The sequence below is a fragment of the Astatotilapia calliptera genome, chromosome 13, assembly GCF_900246225.1.
Source record: "Astatotilapia calliptera chromosome 13, fAstCal1.2, whole genome shotgun sequence".
Classification (NCBI taxonomy): Eukaryota; Metazoa; Chordata; class Actinopteri; order Cichliformes; family Cichlidae; genus Astatotilapia; species Astatotilapia calliptera.
In genome coordinates, this window is record NC_039314.1 from 26324630 (window position 1) to 26343416 (window position 18787).

At 38.0% G+C, this 18787-nt stretch overlaps 1 protein-coding gene across 6 annotated transcripts in view; it reads left to right on the forward strand.

Moving 5' to 3' along the window:
- The window catches only part of LOC113034659 (nck-associated protein 1), a 37442-nt gene that overhangs the window by 4751 nt on the left and 13904 nt on the right, over nucleotides 1–18787 (forward strand). The window contains exons 2-16 of one of the 6 annotated variants that reach the window (XM_026189461.1): nucleotides 2925–2942; nucleotides 5808–5828; nucleotides 9108–9218; nucleotides 12707–12799; nucleotides 12902–12958; nucleotides 14013–14155; nucleotides 14277–14367; nucleotides 15209–15346; nucleotides 15515–15563; nucleotides 15681–15837; nucleotides 16060–16116; nucleotides 16572–16668; nucleotides 17937–18043; nucleotides 18140–18272; nucleotides 18642–18723. In XM_026189461.1, the coding sequence (XP_026045246.1) occupies nucleotides 2925–2942; nucleotides 5808–5828; nucleotides 9108–9218; nucleotides 12707–12799; nucleotides 12902–12958; nucleotides 14013–14155; nucleotides 14277–14367; nucleotides 15209–15346; nucleotides 15515–15563; nucleotides 15681–15837; nucleotides 16060–16116; nucleotides 16572–16668; nucleotides 17937–18043; nucleotides 18140–18272; nucleotides 18642–18723 (1354 nt within the window). Of the gene's footprint in view, nucleotides 1–2924; nucleotides 2943–5807; nucleotides 5829–9107; nucleotides 9219–9716; nucleotides 11122–12706; nucleotides 12800–12901; nucleotides 12959–14012; nucleotides 14156–14276; nucleotides 14368–15208; nucleotides 15347–15514; nucleotides 15564–15680; nucleotides 15838–16059; nucleotides 16117–16571; nucleotides 16669–17936; nucleotides 18044–18139; nucleotides 18273–18641; nucleotides 18724–18787 lie in introns of those variants that run through there. The other 5 variants (XM_026189462.1, XM_026189463.1, XM_026189464.1 and 2 more) reach the window with 5 other exon arrangements.

Genomic DNA, 18787 nt, shown 5'->3' on the forward strand with positions numbered 1-18787 from the left:
CAAAGGTCTCTTAAGTTATACCTACACATCTGTGACACCATCACAATTAAACAGCATCTCTGAAACGTTACTAATTTGGTGATTCTTGCAGTACTTTTGCTTTCAAGTTCAAGTTTCAAGTTTATTCATTTATATAGCACTTTTAAAAACAACAATTGTTGACCAAAGTTCTGTACAATAACATAGTCAAAACAGAAGATATACCAAAGTTTGATGAAATGAAGCAGTTTTTGGGAAGATAATCTGAAATAATTGTTCCTTTATGATTCAGGTTCATTTGGGGATATATATATATATATATATATATATATATATATATATATATAAAATTTTCTTTTCTTTTCTTTTTTTTTAAATTGTATATTGGTAAAATATCAAATATTTGTAAATTTATTGAAAGTGTTATCACTTTTACCTTCCAGAAACTTAATGCCCCTTCTTCTGTCTTTTACCACCAGCCTTTTTTTCTTCCCCTGAGCTTCAAAACCTTTTTTCGGCATCACTCTGCATTCTGATCCACAAAATGTGGTTGCTTTCCTTTTGTTGCGGAGAAAATACTGAAAAGTATCGCCTGGCCATTAGCTTACCTATTGTATGGTGGCGCAGAGGGGACATTAACACATTAATGAATAACTGCTGGGGTGAAAATTTGCAGGTTGACATTTATTAAAGGGCACACCTGATTACCAGGGGCATTTTTACTCCTCATTTTTAATTTCAAGGCTACTTTATGAGATGGATAAGGCCCAAGACCTCCATAAATTTTACATGGTTTCAGTGGCATGTTGCCCCAAAGAAAATGCAGTGCAAAGTGAATTTCATCAGAGTGCTGGCAAATTTAATATTTTTTTAAATTAATTCTGTTTGATTTGAAGATATAAAATCGGCTAGGGTGAGTTCGCCATTAAGGGAAGAGCCGGCAGTTTTTCAGGTGCTTCTTTTTGCTGACATGTGCTCAATAAGTGAAATTAGCTGTTTGATTTGGATGAAAACCTGCTGACTTTCATCCCTTCATGGCATCACCTTCACGTCTGTCACCACAGACCTCAAATGCCTGGTGTCACTAAAATGTTTCCTGAGGGATTCCCCATTTCCTTTATGTAATAGATGCTACCGGAAATAAAATCTGAACTTGTGAAAACAGAGCCCAGTATTCATTTTAAGTTTGCTTATAGGGCCATGGCTTTGTAGCCAAGCTTTGATACATAAAGACAAAAACAAACAAATCATAAATCCTTAACATTTTTAATTGACTGGCTAACTGATCAATTGATTGACACCATGCAGTTGAATATACTGCATGGTGTGTGTGTAAGAAAAGACTCATAATATATATAGATTTAAAAGAAATGCCATATTTGGCAACATATTCATCATGAATAGAATTAAATACTAATTGAGCAGTGTATTTACTCTAAGCTTTAAACATGTGCAAAGATTAATTCCGAGTGTCTTGTCTTGTTGTTTTCTTGTTAACACTAAGAAAACAACAAACTTGTTTATAAACGCTTTATTAAAATTGTAATTGAAAAATGAGACCCGGGATCTTGGCATGGGCTTTGTATGGTGGTTGGTAGAGATGCCATAGATTATAGCTGCAGGAAAGCCAATAAAAAGTCAAAGTTAGTGAGTAGCATTAGTTAACATAGTGCATGTATTAAACAAATGACATGTATATAATGTAATGTGTTTAAAAAGTGTTGGAAGAAGGTTTGGAGCTGGTGCTATCATGGAAATATTTACAGAGCGTGTACTCAAATTTGGAAACTTCGTACAGAACCAAAGATTGCATATAGGCTAAGTTACACCCATACTTTCCCTATTACCCAGATAACATGATCAAAGGATGAACTGACATGATACAGATTTCACGTCTTAATTTATTGTGCACCAGTATCTTTCAGACAAGGACAAAACAGGCATTACACAGCTTTTCCTGGCTCAGATTTGGCCTTTGTGTTGTTATCTTATTTAACAGAATCAATTCCTTTAGCTGTAATTTGTATTATTTAAATGTGTTTCATGTGGAAATACTGTAACAGATATTTGTGCCTTTGAATGTTAAGTTAGCACATCAGTTGTCACAGATTGCTTGGAAATGCTGGTGGAGAGGGAAAAAAAAGAAAAAAGGATACACTGCATTTAATGTGTATTTGTCAAATCCAGCCCCAGAACTGCTTAGTAGTTGTTGGAACTTGTTTGTTACAACTAACAAATATGTTTTCCTTATATTAATATATCTAAACCAGTTTGAACAAACTCACAGTTTCAGGTGTTTCAATTTTTTGTAGCTAAAACAGCACCAGAGCCATTGGTGTCCAGAAATAAGTGGATTGTCTCACACGTATCAGAGCACCACGGATGCAGTCAGGAAACACTGCATCGTCAGTTACTAAGCAACAGCCAGAACACGAATGTGGAGCAACATTATAAAACTGCAAGGCCCAACTTCAACTTCACACTTTTCTGTGCAAGACAAAAAGGCTTTCCATGCTCTTAAAATGGATGTTATTTTCAATGTGCTGAAGAGCGTAGGTAGAATTACTACACATTGTGTTACTTTCAAGACAGCGTGCGTTAAAATAAGTGTTAATGTGATAACATGTTGGCGCGGCATGATTTTTGTGTTTTTATGTGCTGTATTGAAACGAAATGCCAGAAGGGCTATCCTTAACAAACTCTCCAGCACGCAGGAAACACCTCAGCTGTTGTTTTTAAAACGTGTGTGTGTGTGTGTGTGTGTGTGTGTGTGTGTGTGTGTGTGTGTGTGTGTGTGTGTGTGTGTGTGTGTGTGTGTGTCTGACATGGAGAGAGCGTGAGTGAGTGTATGGATGAGTGATCCAGCAGTTTGCCTGGGTGGGCTCTTTGTTTTGATTTCTTCTCTTCTTCTCTCCGTTCCAATGCTTCCCCCCTCTCCTATGCAGCAAGGACAAGTTTGGAAGGTTTGCAAAATTTATCACCTTCCACTGATGAAACCCCTCCCCTTGTCACCCTTCCTCAACTCCTTCCTCTCCCTCCTCTCCCCTGTTCCCCGTCCTCCTCCTGGCTACCTGTACTGATCTGTTGGTCCTCTCCTTTGTGCCTCACTCCTCTTCATCTGTAGTGCTGAAAGTAAGGCTGGGCTCCATTCCCTGTCAATTTTACCAACCCACAATGTTAATTCATTGTGTTATTCATTTGCTTATGATAAAGCATTCAGACATCAACTACATTTTTTCCCCATAAAATAAAGCCTTTTAATTTTAGTTCACATAGACAGTCTTTGAAGCAGTCCCCAAACTAGATTTTTGTCGCTGGAAAAATAGTTAACAGGTGTTTAAATCTTCACCTATGGTGTGTAAAAGTCCAGTATACATGATAAAATAACAACATAGTCCTGTATTAAATTTAATAATACACACAGTGAAAACATTTCTTTAAAAAGGTTTAAAAATATACATTATGATGGGTTATGGATGTGTTTCATATGCAATAATAGTTGTGTATATAATGTGTCAGTAATAGTAGCTATATGTTTTTTTTTTCTGTTTATTAATAGCAACAAATTGAGATTCATGCCAATAGGTAGGCGTGCCTTCTTCTGTTTATTTGGTATAATTGTAGATGGCAATATCTTGAAAATACCACCTAAAAAGGGTTAGGTGAAATATACTGTTTAGGACCAAAAAACCCTCTTCTATTATTGTTTTTCTTTCTTTCTAACTAAATGACTATTTAGATAATATATAATATAAAATAAAAATAAGATGTATATATAAAATAAAAAACAATAAAATATAAATATAATAATTTTTAAATCTTTGAATGGTAAACAATTAGCTATTGCCATCTTCCACAGTTCATAAAGACTGCTTACCAGCAGAAGTGCCCTCTGGAGCCCCGTTTGTGCAGTGCACTTAGTACAGCATCGTTATATCAGTTTGATAGAAGGATATCATGGCAACCACTGGTCGCTAAGGAAAAATTATTCCCCAACCTGTTGGCAAATGGTTGCTGGCGGTTGTAAAGATGCTGCACTAAAACATTCACTAACTACTGGTTAAGCGGTAGTGAAAATTGGAAAAAGTGCAATACAAACTGGAATGGGCCACCATTTACCTTCAAAGTAAAAGTTGCTTCATTTGAAACATGTTGGTTAAAGCAGTTACTTTGAAGGTGAATGTTCTCCAAGTTTTCTCAGACAAGTCTGCATCTTATATACAACCACGACAGTCTGCCAGTAACCAGAGCAATCATAAGGAGGATTTTTATGCAGCACCATCTTCACGATTGATTTCACTTGCCAACCAGTCAAGAAATACACCAGTCATAGCAGGTTGGAGTAGTGCTTTAGTGGCTTCATATCAAATGAGACCATCCATCCATTCTTTGGGGAACTTTCTGTTTCTTTTTTTTCCCCAGCAGTTAATCCCTCCTTGTGAAAATGAAGGCGCTCACACTGAGAGCAATGACAGACAAAAATGAAATCATCTCAGGGAGGAGGTAGTTTTCACAGATTCTGAAGGGTCACTCAGTAGGTGCCAAGCAGCGTTCAAATATTGCATCCAGTAATTAGCAACTGTAATTAGTCCTCAGATGTGTGCTTCCTTGGCCCGCTGCTAAGTATCCCATGGTCCCCTGCCATATGTCGGTCAGTGTGGGGACCCTTTGAGAAGCTCAGCTGTTTAATTGCTGCCCGGAGTGGAGAAACGATGGTGGAGGCGAGACTGAGGTCTGTTCTGGTATCCAGGCAACAGCTCCCTTACTCCTTCCTGACCACTACTGATTCTCAGCTTATTCCCATGCCCTGTCCCTTCATTCACTGCGCCCCTCCTTCCATCCATATCGCCATCAGCCCCCACCCCACCCAAACCCAGCCAACCAGCTTATTGCACTAGCCACCACCAGCACTAACAGACAGTCCCATGCCATATGAACTCTGTCAAATTTTAACTAGTATTCATGTCTTTGATCTGTGATGCTAAGATGTTAGTTATCCAATTATGGTCTGTTCTTCTGAAAATAAAATGGTCAATAATACCCAAAGAGTTATCCTAACTGAACCCAAATAAGAAAAAATTCAAGAAAATTAAAGAAATCTCTTTAATATACTATTATACAATTTGAAAAATAATCAGAATTGGGGTTTTGCATGTTTTAGCCCATTAATTGCAACTCACTCGACTTGATATTAGTGGCAAACTATCATTCAAGTAATAGGAGTTTGTATGAAATTTTTCAGTGTGTGTTTCCTCCCTATTTTAGAGCTTTCGAAGGGTTGTGGAAATGTTTTTTGTTTTTTTGATTAATATTTAACTTTAGAGAATCAGTAGAAATGCTATATAGAATCACATGTATGAGCTCTGAAGGTGAAAAGTCAAACCGGAAGCACATAATTAAATTAAGTATATTTTTTTTATTGTGTGTTTAAAAACTTAGCAGTATGTCGCTAACAGACTGGCTGAATATCCATATCAGGCAGCATTGGTCCTGTTGATTGATAAAGTGGCATTTAAACACACTGGGGACTGATGTTTGTCTGTTGTGTCAAATTACTTTTGTGTGCTAAACATTCAAAATTGTGACTTTAAAAATACACAGGCTATCACTAAATGCATAAATAATACATAATTACACACATAATTCTTCTAATAACTGTTACACTCAGTTTAAAACTGTTGAAGTTGCTGACTATGTAGAGTTGTTAATGTAATTTACAACAACTATAAATGAATTGTCTTATGCTTTGAATTTGGGCTAAAACATGATAAAACACTGCGTTTAGCATATCAATGTGATGTAGTAACTGAACAATGTCTTTTCTGCAGTTCCCCGGTGTGAGTCAGAGGGTAACTACATTACAGTTGCAGACATAGTGACTAGTCTGTTGTTGGGTGAACCTAGTGGTGCTGTCACCAGATGAGTGCTGTGTTAGCAAAGCCAGGCTTGTGCTTTTTGCAGTTGCATGGATTTAACAGTCACATCTTGGTTCCTTGTTCTTAACCTAGTTAAAATTCAGCCTGCCTCTCGTACACTTGAGCAGATTTTCACTTAGCCTTTGAACATTGTCTGGCTGCTGTCTGACCTGGTGTGAGAGAGGTGGGCATAAGGAAACAAGCTGAGACTCTAGGTCCATTCTGTCATTGATGGGTCTTGAAACCTTGTTGGTGTTGTGTGTTTGTGTCCAATCCCTTCATAGTGTCCACATGTGTTATGTGTTTCAGATCCAGCAGTAGTGAGTGCGTTTCAGCTATAGAACTGTAAGAGCTAAGCATGCAGAGCAGAACTGGGTTTTGGCTTTGTCTCTAGCAAAATGCATATACTGTAGTTGATTATGCTCGCTGGGTAGACTGGATTTTCTTTTTCATGTCATAGTTTTAGGGAATTAAAATTGTGTCTGCACCATTCTGCATTCAAAGTTGAATTTTAGCAGATACATAATGGTAGCAGCTGCTTATCACTGTTTCCTCTTTAACCGGGGTTAAACCAGCCACAAGCTTTGACATGATTCTATAGTAGCTATTGCCATTTTTTTTAATTTAAAGCGTGATTAAACTTTAAATCCTAAAAGAGAGGGCACTAATTGCCATTGTTTAAAGGCTTCAGAGTCTTAAGGCCAAACCCATTGTCAGTGATGCGGTATATTACAACACAGCTTTAAATGGAGCTACTGCTCGCTGTCTTGTGGGAGTGTCAACAAAACCTGAATCTCCAGCCTGCATTTCATCATGTTTTGATACCGAGGTTGTCAGTGTGAATTAGCATGTGTTGTTGTGTTGCGGGTTCATTTTGTACTGGCTGATGCTGGAAACCTTTCAGCGCCATGCAAACTGAAATCCAGGTTTTATGCTTGTGTTGCTGTTTGCAGGCCTGATGGGCCACTAGCTATGATTTGTTCCTGCAGTGTAGAAAACAGTTCATTTATAGTACAGCTAAGTGTTGCAGTTCTCATTATGGTAACTTCATGTTACTTTTTCTGGCCTTTCTAAATGTGTACTTCCACTTTCTAAACTTGAACATTAACCACGAGGAAGTGAATCCTCAGAACAAAGGGTCTGACCTCTTCTAGGATTGTTCCTCGGTGTTGGCAGCCAATAAACTTTACACATTCACTCTGTTTATGGCACATGCATGGACCACATCTTCCTCACCATTTGCTACTACACTACCCATAATGCATGAGAGCTGTTGCTTCCTGCCAGGCAGTCAGGGCAGACAATTCAACACCTGCAGAGTAAAAGATTAGAATATGAATAAGCAGAAATGTGCAGGTGCAGTGAATTAATTCTGCTCATGTAGGATAGAAAACACTCAACTAAGAAAAGGCTTTCTCTCTGAACACTTATCTCTATCTCTCTCTCGTTCTGTGCCCTACTTTGCCATTTCTCACTTGAAGCCTCCATGTGCCTTTAATTTCTCCCTCCTTCCCATTTTCTACCTATTTTTCTTTCTCTCTTCTGTTTCATTCCCTCTACCTGCTCATTGCTCTTCCCGTCATGTAGTGGTGTTACTAACCACTCAGAGACACAGTTTGACACTGAAACCATTGTAACCTGGGACTCTCAGTGGTTCTCAGCCTCATTTGTGTTGTTGACAACAAAGCTAAACTTTCAGGATTAATTGTTTGTAAACCATCACTAAACAATATTTAACAAAAGTCTTAAAAACTAGTAATTTAACCAAATTGTAATTTCCTAAGGAACCGCCACCAATTGCTTTCTGAAATAGTTAATCATTTATTAAAATACTGTGGTTTGTCTTGAAGGAGGCTTTAGAGGGCTGTTTAATTCATCAAATATTCATTTCAGTTAAAGTTTTAGCTTCAAAAACTATTAAAACAAGATAGATGATTATTATGCTGCATTCTGTTTTGCATCAATGCTTTTGTTTTGTGTTTCAGCCCACCAAATTTACTTTTGTCACTCCAACAAGCTCAAATTGACTCCCTGCCAGGCGTTCAGCTCTTTCCTTCTTATTTATTTTCATTGGAATTAGAATTAAATTTCAAGGAAGTTCACTCAGAGGAAGTTTAAAACGTCTGTTTAGGTAAACGTCTTGAGTAATCGTGTGGAATAATAATAATCTCGTTACTGATCATAATAACACAATAATGCAGATTTTAACTGTAACCAACCATGGTATTTATTATTATAATTTACCCTTTTAAAAACATTTTTTTCATGAAAATGCGTAAATAATTAGGTCATAATGTGTAAAAGTAATCTGTAAGTCAAAATCCCCACTTCATACCTTTCATATGATGTCATAGAATGGACCCTAATATCTTCAGTCATAAGTTGTCATATTTAACTCAAGACAGAATTATTTTTCTAGACTTAAGTCTGGTTGTCATTTAGTTATCAGTGAGGAAAAACATGACATGAGGTTCATAAAGCCTGGTGAATTATGCTACCACCACCCTGACTGCCGAGTTATATGTAATTTCATATGTACTAAAACAGATATTAAAATATTACCAGTTGGTACATATTATCAGTTTTAATACCAGAACTAAAATAACCAAGAACTAAATTTCAATTAAAATTCTGTCAGTTATTGGTTATAGGGTTATTATTCACAAAAAGCAACTGTCTAATCAGTAGAAATGAGCAATTTTAAGTATTTATTCTATTTAAAATCTCTAATCTCTACAGCTCAGCAGCTGAGAACCACTGATAAGTTCAGGCTCTTGCTCAGTTGAACCTGGTTTATCCAAACATGAAAACCGCAGACTTCCAAACTTTGTTCAGCCTGGTGGAAATCTACCCTGTCAATCCTTTTTTTGGCATGTGCATCTTAATGGAAAATAAGACTGCACATGCCACTGCATCAAGTTTGTGTGTGTGTTCGTTTTCATGTCTTAAATATGCCTCTGGTTTGGAAACACCACTGAATATATGCAGTGCTGATATTTCATTCACTCAAACGCCTCTTCTGATATCAGTCCTGGGATAAACCAGGTTTCACTATGAGCACTAAATCCAACCCCAGTAAATACAACAAATTTAACATGCCATACTATGAGAAAGTGAGAAAAGGGTAAAAAAGCCAGATGTTTCAGTAGCAGCACTGTACTTGTCATATTTTTTTTCCTCTCTCCTCACGTCCTCTTCTCTTTTCCTCCACAGGCATGTGGCGATCCCAAGGCTAAGCCCTCCTATCTCGTCGATAAGAACTTGGAGTCTGCGGTTAAATTTATTGTCAGGAAGTTTCCTGCAGTGGAGACGCGGAATAACAACGTGAGTATTCCTACGTATACGTCTATTATGCAAAGAGAAGTGGAAGGAAAAAGTGTCTTTTTAGCAGGATAGATGATTTGATTTGTCTTCGTTACTACACACTTTGAATCAAGGGTGCAGCTCTATTTTTATGCTCTCCATATCTTCTGATTGTTGCATTTATAATTTGCTATCTTATTGAAAATAAATAAATAAAAAAGCTCCTGCACTACAAATATAGGGCAGAAATAGACCCAGACACTGAACAACATGTAAAAGCAGCTGCTAATCAGTTGAGATATAAAAAAAATAAAGTAAAATTTGTATTAGAAGTATTAGTTTACAAACGAAATACTTTGAAACATGACACGTATTTTTGCTAATTTAATTCTATATAATGTTTAGCGAGATATTCACTTGCATTACTAACTTGTTTATATAAACTCTGTCTGGCAATTGCCAAATGATGTTGTTTCTGAATGTGATTTATACTTTTCTTTTTTTCTTTTTTTTTATTGGACTTGTTTATTTGTTTTTTCATTAAGCTTACTTCCCACTCAGGAAGCTACATCACTCTGATTTGGTGCTTCAGTAAATGTTAAGACCATTTTTAGGTGCCTAGCAGTCAGTGTGGGAGATTCCTGTAAGGTAACAAACCATTGTCCTCCCTGACACCATGTGTCAGGCAAATTACTTTTCCATTTATTAATTAAGCCCGCGTGCACTTTAATCTTGCATTGGATTGCTCAGCTAGCCCCAAAAAACTGCTGGAGTATTGTTGACTGCCCGTGAATCGAGTAGGGTTTCCATGTGGCTGGTTGATCTGGTTGTTTGGTTGGCTGCCTGTTTGTTTCCTTGCTTTTGGAAGCTTTGATCTTTTGTTGAAGATCTGAGGATTTATTTATTTATTTAAGTTTTTCTCTATTAGAGGGTGCCTGATAATTTTACAATATTACAAAATTTTACAAAAGACATCCCCACTTTTCCTCGGGTGGCCCTAATCCTCTTCCATAGTCATGTGACCATGTAATGCAATTTGAGTTGGGTTTAATTCTAAAAAGAAATGGGTCAACATAGCTGAGAAGATGGTTTCCCACAGGTTTAGTTTTGTGTGTGTGCTTGTGTGTGCACATTTTCTTAAAAGACTTATTTGGTGACAAAGAAACTGAGAAATATAATCAGCTACCTCACAATTATCACAGCTTTCTCCAGAGCATAGAAAAGACTTCCATCATTGGTTCCAGCTCAAACAGCAAGTTCAGTTCGTCCGATGGCGAGACTCTAACCTTTCTACAGAGGCAGCCAAGTTAAATTAAAGACGGCGGCCCAGCCAGGGAATCAAAATAATGAGTAGAGTAGGGCAGTGACTAAACTTTCAAAATAAGAGCAAGGGGAATAACTGCTGATTACCGAGGACTTTGTTCTTTCAGACAAGTTTAAAAAAAATTGAAATAAAAATGAGACAGAATATGCATGAGGATCTGTTAATTTCCAGTGGTGGCTGGAAATAGGCTGGCCAGGTAAAGACTACACTGGTGTGATGGCGTTGGGTATCCAGCATCTCTTACACCTTTGTCAGGTGTGCGTGTGTGTGTGTGTGTGTGTGTGCGCGCATGTGTGTCAAGTGAACTAAAGTCATTGCTCATCAGATTTTTCTTTTTAGCTTTACTTGTTAGCATATGGCGTTTGTGTCAGAGCACCATTTAGCAAAAAGCTGTTTGCGTGTGTGTGTGTGTGTGTGTGTGTGTGTGTGTGTGTGTGTGCGCGTGCGCGTATGTGTGTTTATACCGTGTGTGTAGCTAACTGCTTTATTCAGTATAACTGTGCTTAAAAATGTGTCTCTTATGTTGTTTTTCTGCTTTGTTTCTGTGTTTGTTTGTGTTCTGCATGCTAAACTTGGCTTAATCCGGACTTGTGCTTTTTGGTAAGTTTTTGTATCTAAGTTTCTGTAACTTTTTGAGTTTAATTTAAGCACTTAAGTTTTGTAATATTATGTATTTTTATTTGTACCTGTGTTTGTTTTTGCAGGGGGGGGGGATTTATTTATTTATTTTGGTTTTGTTTCTTTTTGGTTTTTTTAAAGCTCTTTTGGAGTGTGTTTTGCTTTGCTCAGCTTTCTCTGGCAGCATTTTTATTTTCTCTTCTTCATCCTGTGAATGACTGCGTGGCTAGTTACCCACCTGGCTAGTTGGTTAGGTTTGCTTGATGACTGATCAGCTGGTGTTTGAATGACTTGCTGACTGCATGCAATAAGGAGTGTCACTCAGCAGGTAATCGAAATTGTGCAAGAAAAACTGTTTTGTTATTTGTTTTGTTTTTTTAGGAATTAAAAAATAAACAGTGATTGTTCCACTTTTAGTTGACTTGAGCCAAATACCAGATGTTTGAACTCCTTGTTGCAGCAGCAGTGTTTCACGCTTCCTAGACTTGTCATGTTTTGACCTTTTTCCACCTTTGCCTATTAGGCCAGTTCTGGTTTCGGGTGCGGTTCTGACCTCAGATTGCTCTGGAGCTGGGTTCAATTTACATACAGTATGCTTCAGTCATTTCTAGCATGTTAATACACTGCTTCTCAGGTGCTGAAGTCAGATACTTCATGTTGATTTTTAGACTTTAAAAGATTACTGCATTAATCTTTTAAAGGTAAACTGGGATTTGAAAACACTTTGTATCCACAGCTAAAGACTCGTATTGACAGTGTTTTATTTTTTGAGGTGCTGTTGGGTTAATGGTTTCTGCTTTGCTTATATAGGCAGATTTTACTTTGGTGAAACATTTCATTACAGCTTCTGGAAAACCGCCACACGGAAAACGAGTTATTCAAAACTTTATTTAACATACAACAAGGTGCAAAAGAAGAAAATTGAAAAGTTGATAACCAAGTTCTCCTGTATGCAAAGTGTTCCAGAAAATCATTAAATGAAATAAGTTCTTCACCAAAGTAAAATAACTTTCATGTATCTACATGGAATAGAAAGTCATTTTTTAAAATTGTCTTAAGAATAGTTTAGCTCCAATAACTGAATTATTTAGCAGCTGTGTGTGGTTTCTGCCGCTTTGCTGTTGATTAAGTTTCAATTAATTAACTTCAAAATGAAGAAACTCAAGACCTGATGATCTCTACGGATCCCTGAAGGGAAACTTGATAATTACATCTTTTTAGCTGGGTGGGATAGGAATATGCAGATATTTCTCTTCAGAGTTAATAAAAATCAAATTGTCAAAGAAACATATTTCCAGAGTTAAATAGAACTTAACCAGAGTTTCTTTCTTATTTAAAAGATGATTTTGATGATTCATTTAAGAAATGTCCAAAGTCAGTCCCATCTTTTAATCATACCAACTGTAAAAGAGTAAACGGTCCTGAGTTGCTGTATGACGTTTCTCTGTGACTACTCTGAAGGGAACACAGTGAAAGCAGTACTTAGTTACTGGAAAACCTAAGCCTCAGGTTCACGCAGCACTTCTAAAATTCACAACTTTGTGTTCTTTGCCATGTGGTTTTATAGCAACAGCTGGCCCAGCTGCAGAAGGAGAAGTCAGAGATTCTGAAGAACCTGGCTCTCTATTATTTTACCTTCGTCGATGTCATGGAATTCAAGGTGGGGAAAAACACACAGTGGCACTCAGGTGAAGCACACGAGGACGTGTTTCTTTTACTTTGGTGGTTCTAATGAAAACATTTCTCTTCGCTCTATTAATAGGATCATGTGTGTGAGCTGCTGAACACCATCGATGCCTGCCAGGTCTTCTTTGACATTGTAAGCAAATATATTTTATTTATCTTTTTTAAAGAATGTGTATCACATGTAACAGGACAATGTTTTAACGCTTCAGAAAACATAGAAAGAAGCCTAAAAAGGAAGAATTACCCACCAGAACCTGCAAAGTTCTGTTGTGGGTCAAAGACTCCCTTTTCCTAGAGACTGAAAACGAGGCCCAAAGGAGGAGCAAGAGTCTAGATCCCACTCAGAAGTCTTGAACTACAATAAGCTGTAAAGTTATTGAAGATTTTTTTTTCCCCCCTGACGACTTCTAGACTTAATCCTTTCTTTTATTAGAACCATTAAGTGAGATCTTTCTCCTGTGCTTACCTCATCATGTTTCAGAACCAAAGAATCCTAAAGAGATTCTCTCCTCCCCTTTCTTTCCTCTATTGTTTTTTCATTCTTCCTCATTCCCTGAGCATTCCAGAGCCACAGAAGTATTTATGAATATGTTTTACCTCCAGCAAGGAAGTTAAATGGTTGGTTCAGTTTTTCTGTTTGCATGAAAATGTTACCACAGGGTGGGTTTAGTCTGGGACAAATCCTGGGAGTTAACCTGCACTGAAGTTTAGGATCTTTGAAAAGGATTCTTTACCTTTGTGAATTAGAGCATAATTGCACATTTTGTGTCATACTTTAAAAGATACGCCAAAGTGATAGAATTTGGAAGGTATCATCTTGATGTCCTTGAAAATATTACAGACTAAACTGGATCCAGATCACCTCCGCATGTATAAACTCAATTTATACATATTTCAGAGCAGGAGTGGGTAATTAAAATTCCCCAGGGCCTGTTGGGGCTGTTGTGGGGCTACTCCAGTAAGCTGAACTCAATTCTGCTCAATTTTATCTCTTTAAAAACTTATTGGTGGTGTTCTCCACAACAGTCCCAGTATCTCATATGGCCTCTTGGGAACATTAATTGCCTGCCCCTCCTTTAGAGGAAGTGTTCAGCCTTGATGGAGGTATATAGTCTCTTGTTTCTGTGTAATCGCTGCCTTTCTTGTTGTTTGCTTCATGTAATGACACACCCGTGTTCCCCCATCAGACGGTGAATTTTGACCTGACTAAGAACTACCTGGATCTGGTGGTAACATACACTACTCTGATGATAATACTTTCTCGCATAGAGGAGAGGAAAGCCATCATAGGGCTTTACAACTATGCCCATGAGATGACGCATGGAGCCAGGTAACTGAGAGTTAGATTGATGTGAGAAGTTTGCACACTATTACAGACATCATAGCAGCATAAACTGTTAGTAGAAACAGTTACTTAGACACTACGTCACTACCTCTGTGTGTTGCTGCAGTGACCGGGAGTACCCCAGGTTGGGCCAAATGATTGTGGATTATGAGAACCCTTTGAAGAAGATGATGGAGGAGTTTGTTCCACATGGAAAGGTGGGAGAATTGTTTGTGCATTGTGAAATGTAGGTTTTTAACATTGTACAAATGCAAGATAGTTGATGCAGAGAGCTTTTGGTTTGCAACATCTATACTAAAACTAGGAAAAAGGTTTCTGTAAAGGAACCCGTCTGTTCTGTTCATCCATGTAGATCACTTGTGTATACACCTGTAGCTGTACTGAATAAAAATGTGATGTCAGTACTGATCAAAATAATCACTGGTTTGATTTTCCTTGATCAATAGCCCTGGTATATGCACCATGATCTACAGTGTTTACAGATACTTCTGCTTTTATTGGTTAGTGTTGTTTTTGAATGAGGTTCAGTTGTCATAGCATTTCAAATGCCTCACTGAGCTTATGTGGCATATTGTCCACAAACACACAGACTTCTACTTTTCAAATCATGCATGACTTATGCTTGCGTGGGAAATCTACGTTGTGACTTCCGTCATAACTGGAAACTCGGTTTTTGCCCTACTCTGTAACATTTTCCGTAACCTGACATGCGCCTCATGTTGGGTCGACACAGCTCGCAGCGACTCGAATGGTGTAGAAGGTTACAGCATAGGGTTGGGGAGAGTTTCCGGTTACGATAAAAAATGAGGACATTTATTTCCTGCAGAAGTCTAAATCAGGCTTGATACTTCAAATAAACTTAATTGAAAACAAAGAGGATGGTTTAACAACTTTCATGACTTTAACAACACTATAAAGGGTTTTGGGGTTTGTTTGTTTTTTCCAAGTTTGCGTACAGTGGCTCTGAAATTGCTGCTTATTTAGTTTCAAAAGTCAGTTTTATACCGGAAGAATTTAGTCCTGTCTCTCCTCCTGCAGTCCCTGTCAGATGCGTTGGTCAGCCTTCAGATGGTCTATCCCAGGAGGAATCTGTCAGCTGACCAGTGGAGGAACGCCCAGCTGCTTTCTCTCATCTCTGCTCCCTCCACAATGCTCAATCCTGCTCAGTCTGACACTGTTAGTATCCCGATTGACTGTCTTAAAATAATCTGTATGATCTGAATGATCATTTAAAGCTTCTCAATAATCTATTAACCTGTTCTGTGCAGGCTTTTGATGTCAGAGCTTCTTTGTGCCAAGTGATACAACTGGAAAAACTGAATTCAACTGTGTCTTTGTCTTTAGATGCCCTGTGAATACCTGTCACTGGACACAATGGAAAAGTGGATTGTTTGTAAGTAGTGTAGAAGCAGAGTCGAATCTAGTGCTCTGATCATGTGAATTGGGTGCCAGATGATCAAAAGGCTTCAGTCTGCAGTTAGCTCTGTATTTCTCTCCGTTCTCTCTGCAGTTGGTTTCATCCTGTGTCATGTGGCGCTGAATAGCGACGCAGCAGCGCTGTCTTTGTGGAAGTTGGCTCTGCAGAGCTCCACCTGTCTCTGTCTGTTCAGGGATGAAGTTTTCCACATCCACAAGGCTGCTGAGGACCTTTTTGTGAACATCAGAGGGTATGAGAATGTGTCTATGTGGACACAGGCAGGCGCTCTTTAACTGGTGCACAATCACACAAACTGTGATCATGTCTCCTTTTTTTTACTTTGATATGATTGTTGAATATCTTTGTGGTTTGAATTTTTATTGAGGAATTTGAAGATTTGATTGTCATTTTCTGTCCCAGTTTTCCCATTTTGCTCTTTTTAAAGCATCCTTTCCTCTTGTGTGTTTTGCAGGTACAACAAACGCATCAATGACATCAGGGAGTGCAAAGAACAGGCCCTGTCTCATGCGTATGTATAACCTTGTTTCATACTATCTCATGCAAACATAAAATACACTCACATTTTATTTTTATTTTTTTCTAATGCCCCCATTTTCTATATTATTAATTTATATTCCTGGTCTTTTATTTAAAGATTTTAACTGTCATTTTAGCATATGCGTCTACCCTCTCTCGGGAAGCTTCACTGTGAAACATCACCCTTTTCTCTGTATCCTTTTTCATGTTTTCCTCCCGTTTTATCCTCTATTCGTCGTCTTCCCCCCATGCCTCATCTCTGCTTTTATCCTCATTACTTATTCCGTCTTCCCCTTTCATCTTTATTCTTCTGCTGTCACTGTCATCTACTTACTTTTTGTCCTCCTGCGGGATTGTCCTAAAAGTGTCAGAATACCATTTAATCACATTGCCTTGTATGTTTTGATGCACTGCTCTGACTTCCTCGGTCTCTCTGGCTGCCTACAGAGGCTCCATGCACAGAGAGAGGCGCAAGTTCCTCAGATCAGCTCTGAAAGAGCTGGCCACTGTTTTAGCTGACCAACCTGGACTGCTTGGTCCAAAGGTAATATAAAAAAACACTGCAAATAACACTCTGTTCAGTTGTAATCATAGACTTTCTGTTTCTTCCTGTTTCAGGTTTAAACCTTCTTTCTTTCAGCAGGACATAACTTTGTTTTTGTTACAAAAACAAGTTGGGTTTTATGCAAGTCCAGGGGGAAATATCCTCTAATTCATTTGATCTATGACCTTATCGCTGGTGTTTATCGTCTCAATCTCTATTTTCAAGTTGTGTGGAATACAACATGATCTTTATATTTTAAATCATGGTCCATATTACTGTCATGACTGATTATAAGGCAGCACATGATTAAGGCCAGGCCTGCCTTATGATTTGTGTTGAACTTCAGTTTCACAATCAGATCTGCCCAGTTTCCAGTGAGGCTTCAAAAACACTAAGCTGCCGAACACATTCAGCTCAAAACTTCAAAAAGTGGTCTTTGCAAAACAATGGTTCATTTCACAGTGGCTCACATAACTTGAAAACAGCATGTCAAATGAAAGCGGCTGCAACCTGATGAATTATAAAAAGCTGCCTTAAATACTACAGTATCACCTGTTTAGTTGCTTTTTCTTGCTCGGGATGTTTGCTATTGTTTAAATTGACCAAAACCCATTAGATAGACCTAAACTAATTTCAAATTCATTTATTTTAATTAATTAATTTAACCAGATCTTGTGTACAGAGCCTGAGAGGGAGCTCAGGCAAGCTACAAAGCCACCCTCATTCAGCCATTTTAATGTTCTCTACAGAGCAGGTTGGTGTTTACAGAGATCAATGCAATTCTACAAGTTGCTTTGCCATCATCCTTTCCATGCTCTTAGACTTTAGTGGTATCATTCCTGCTGCCATTGATGTTTATAGTTCTGTACAGGGTGGTTTTCCTGTTGCTTTACCTTTCTTCAGCTTTTCATGTATGTGCGTGGGAGAGCACACAGATCCCAGAACAGGTCCCAGTAAATATAAAACTAACATGGATTGAAATAACCTTTTGTTTTCATTATAGCTGAAATTCAGTCAGGATAAACGGAATAGGTAAAAGAGTGCAACAGATTATATAAAATATGCAGTAAACTACCACAATAACATGTCTTTTAAATTATGCATCATTTAGAGTCTTTACCAGCCCAATTCTTCTAGTGGAACTTGATATACGGCACCAATAGCTGCAAAGCCATTCATAAAGTCTCAGATTGCATTTAGAGATTCTGAGAACGCAGATGCTGCGAGCTTCTCTCTCACCACTTCCCTCCAAATTTCTGGTCTGCTAGGCGCTGTTTGTGTTCATGGCGCTGTCATTCGCCCGTGATGAGATCATCTGGCTGCTTCGACACGCAGACAACATCCAGAAGAAAAGCACAGATGATTTCATAGACAAGTAAGCGTGGACAAGTGTGTTTGTGTACACGCGTCATGCCTGTATAAACACACTTGCGTCTTCACACCTGCTGATGTGTGTATGTGTGTTTTGCAGACACATAGCTGAGCTGATCTTCTACATGGAGGAGCTCAGAGCTCATGTCAGGAAGTATGGGCCTGTGATGCAGCGATACTACGTCCAGTACCTGTCTGGGTTTGATGCTGTGGTGCTGAATGAACTGGTTCAGGTGGGAACATTTAAAAAAAAAAATACAAACTCCTGAGACTAAGCACTCTTACTGCATTCAGTCACATTTAATCTGATATTGCTTTCCTCCTAAAACATGGTGTTATTGAGCTGGTGTCACCATCCAGCACGGCTGTGAGGCTGCTTATGTCAGGTGTCAGATTACAGGTCTTACATTTACTGTAACGCAATTTTAAAAGCATGTTTTGTTTTTAATATTAATATAAAAATTCAACTTTTTTGTTTCTATAATGCTCTTCAAACTTTTAATGTACTGTATTATTTATTAACATTTTTGTCATATTTAAAAGATGAATCTACAGTGAATACAGTCCTGTCTAATCAGCCTCATTTCCGTTTTATTTTACAGAACCTGTCTGTGTGTCCAGAGGATGAATCTATAATCATGTCTTCATTTGTCAACACCATGACTTCTCTCAGTGTTAAACAAGGTAAGACTGTTAAATGGAAGATCAGAGAAATACCAGGACGAGTCGTTATTTTTGCATTTGCACT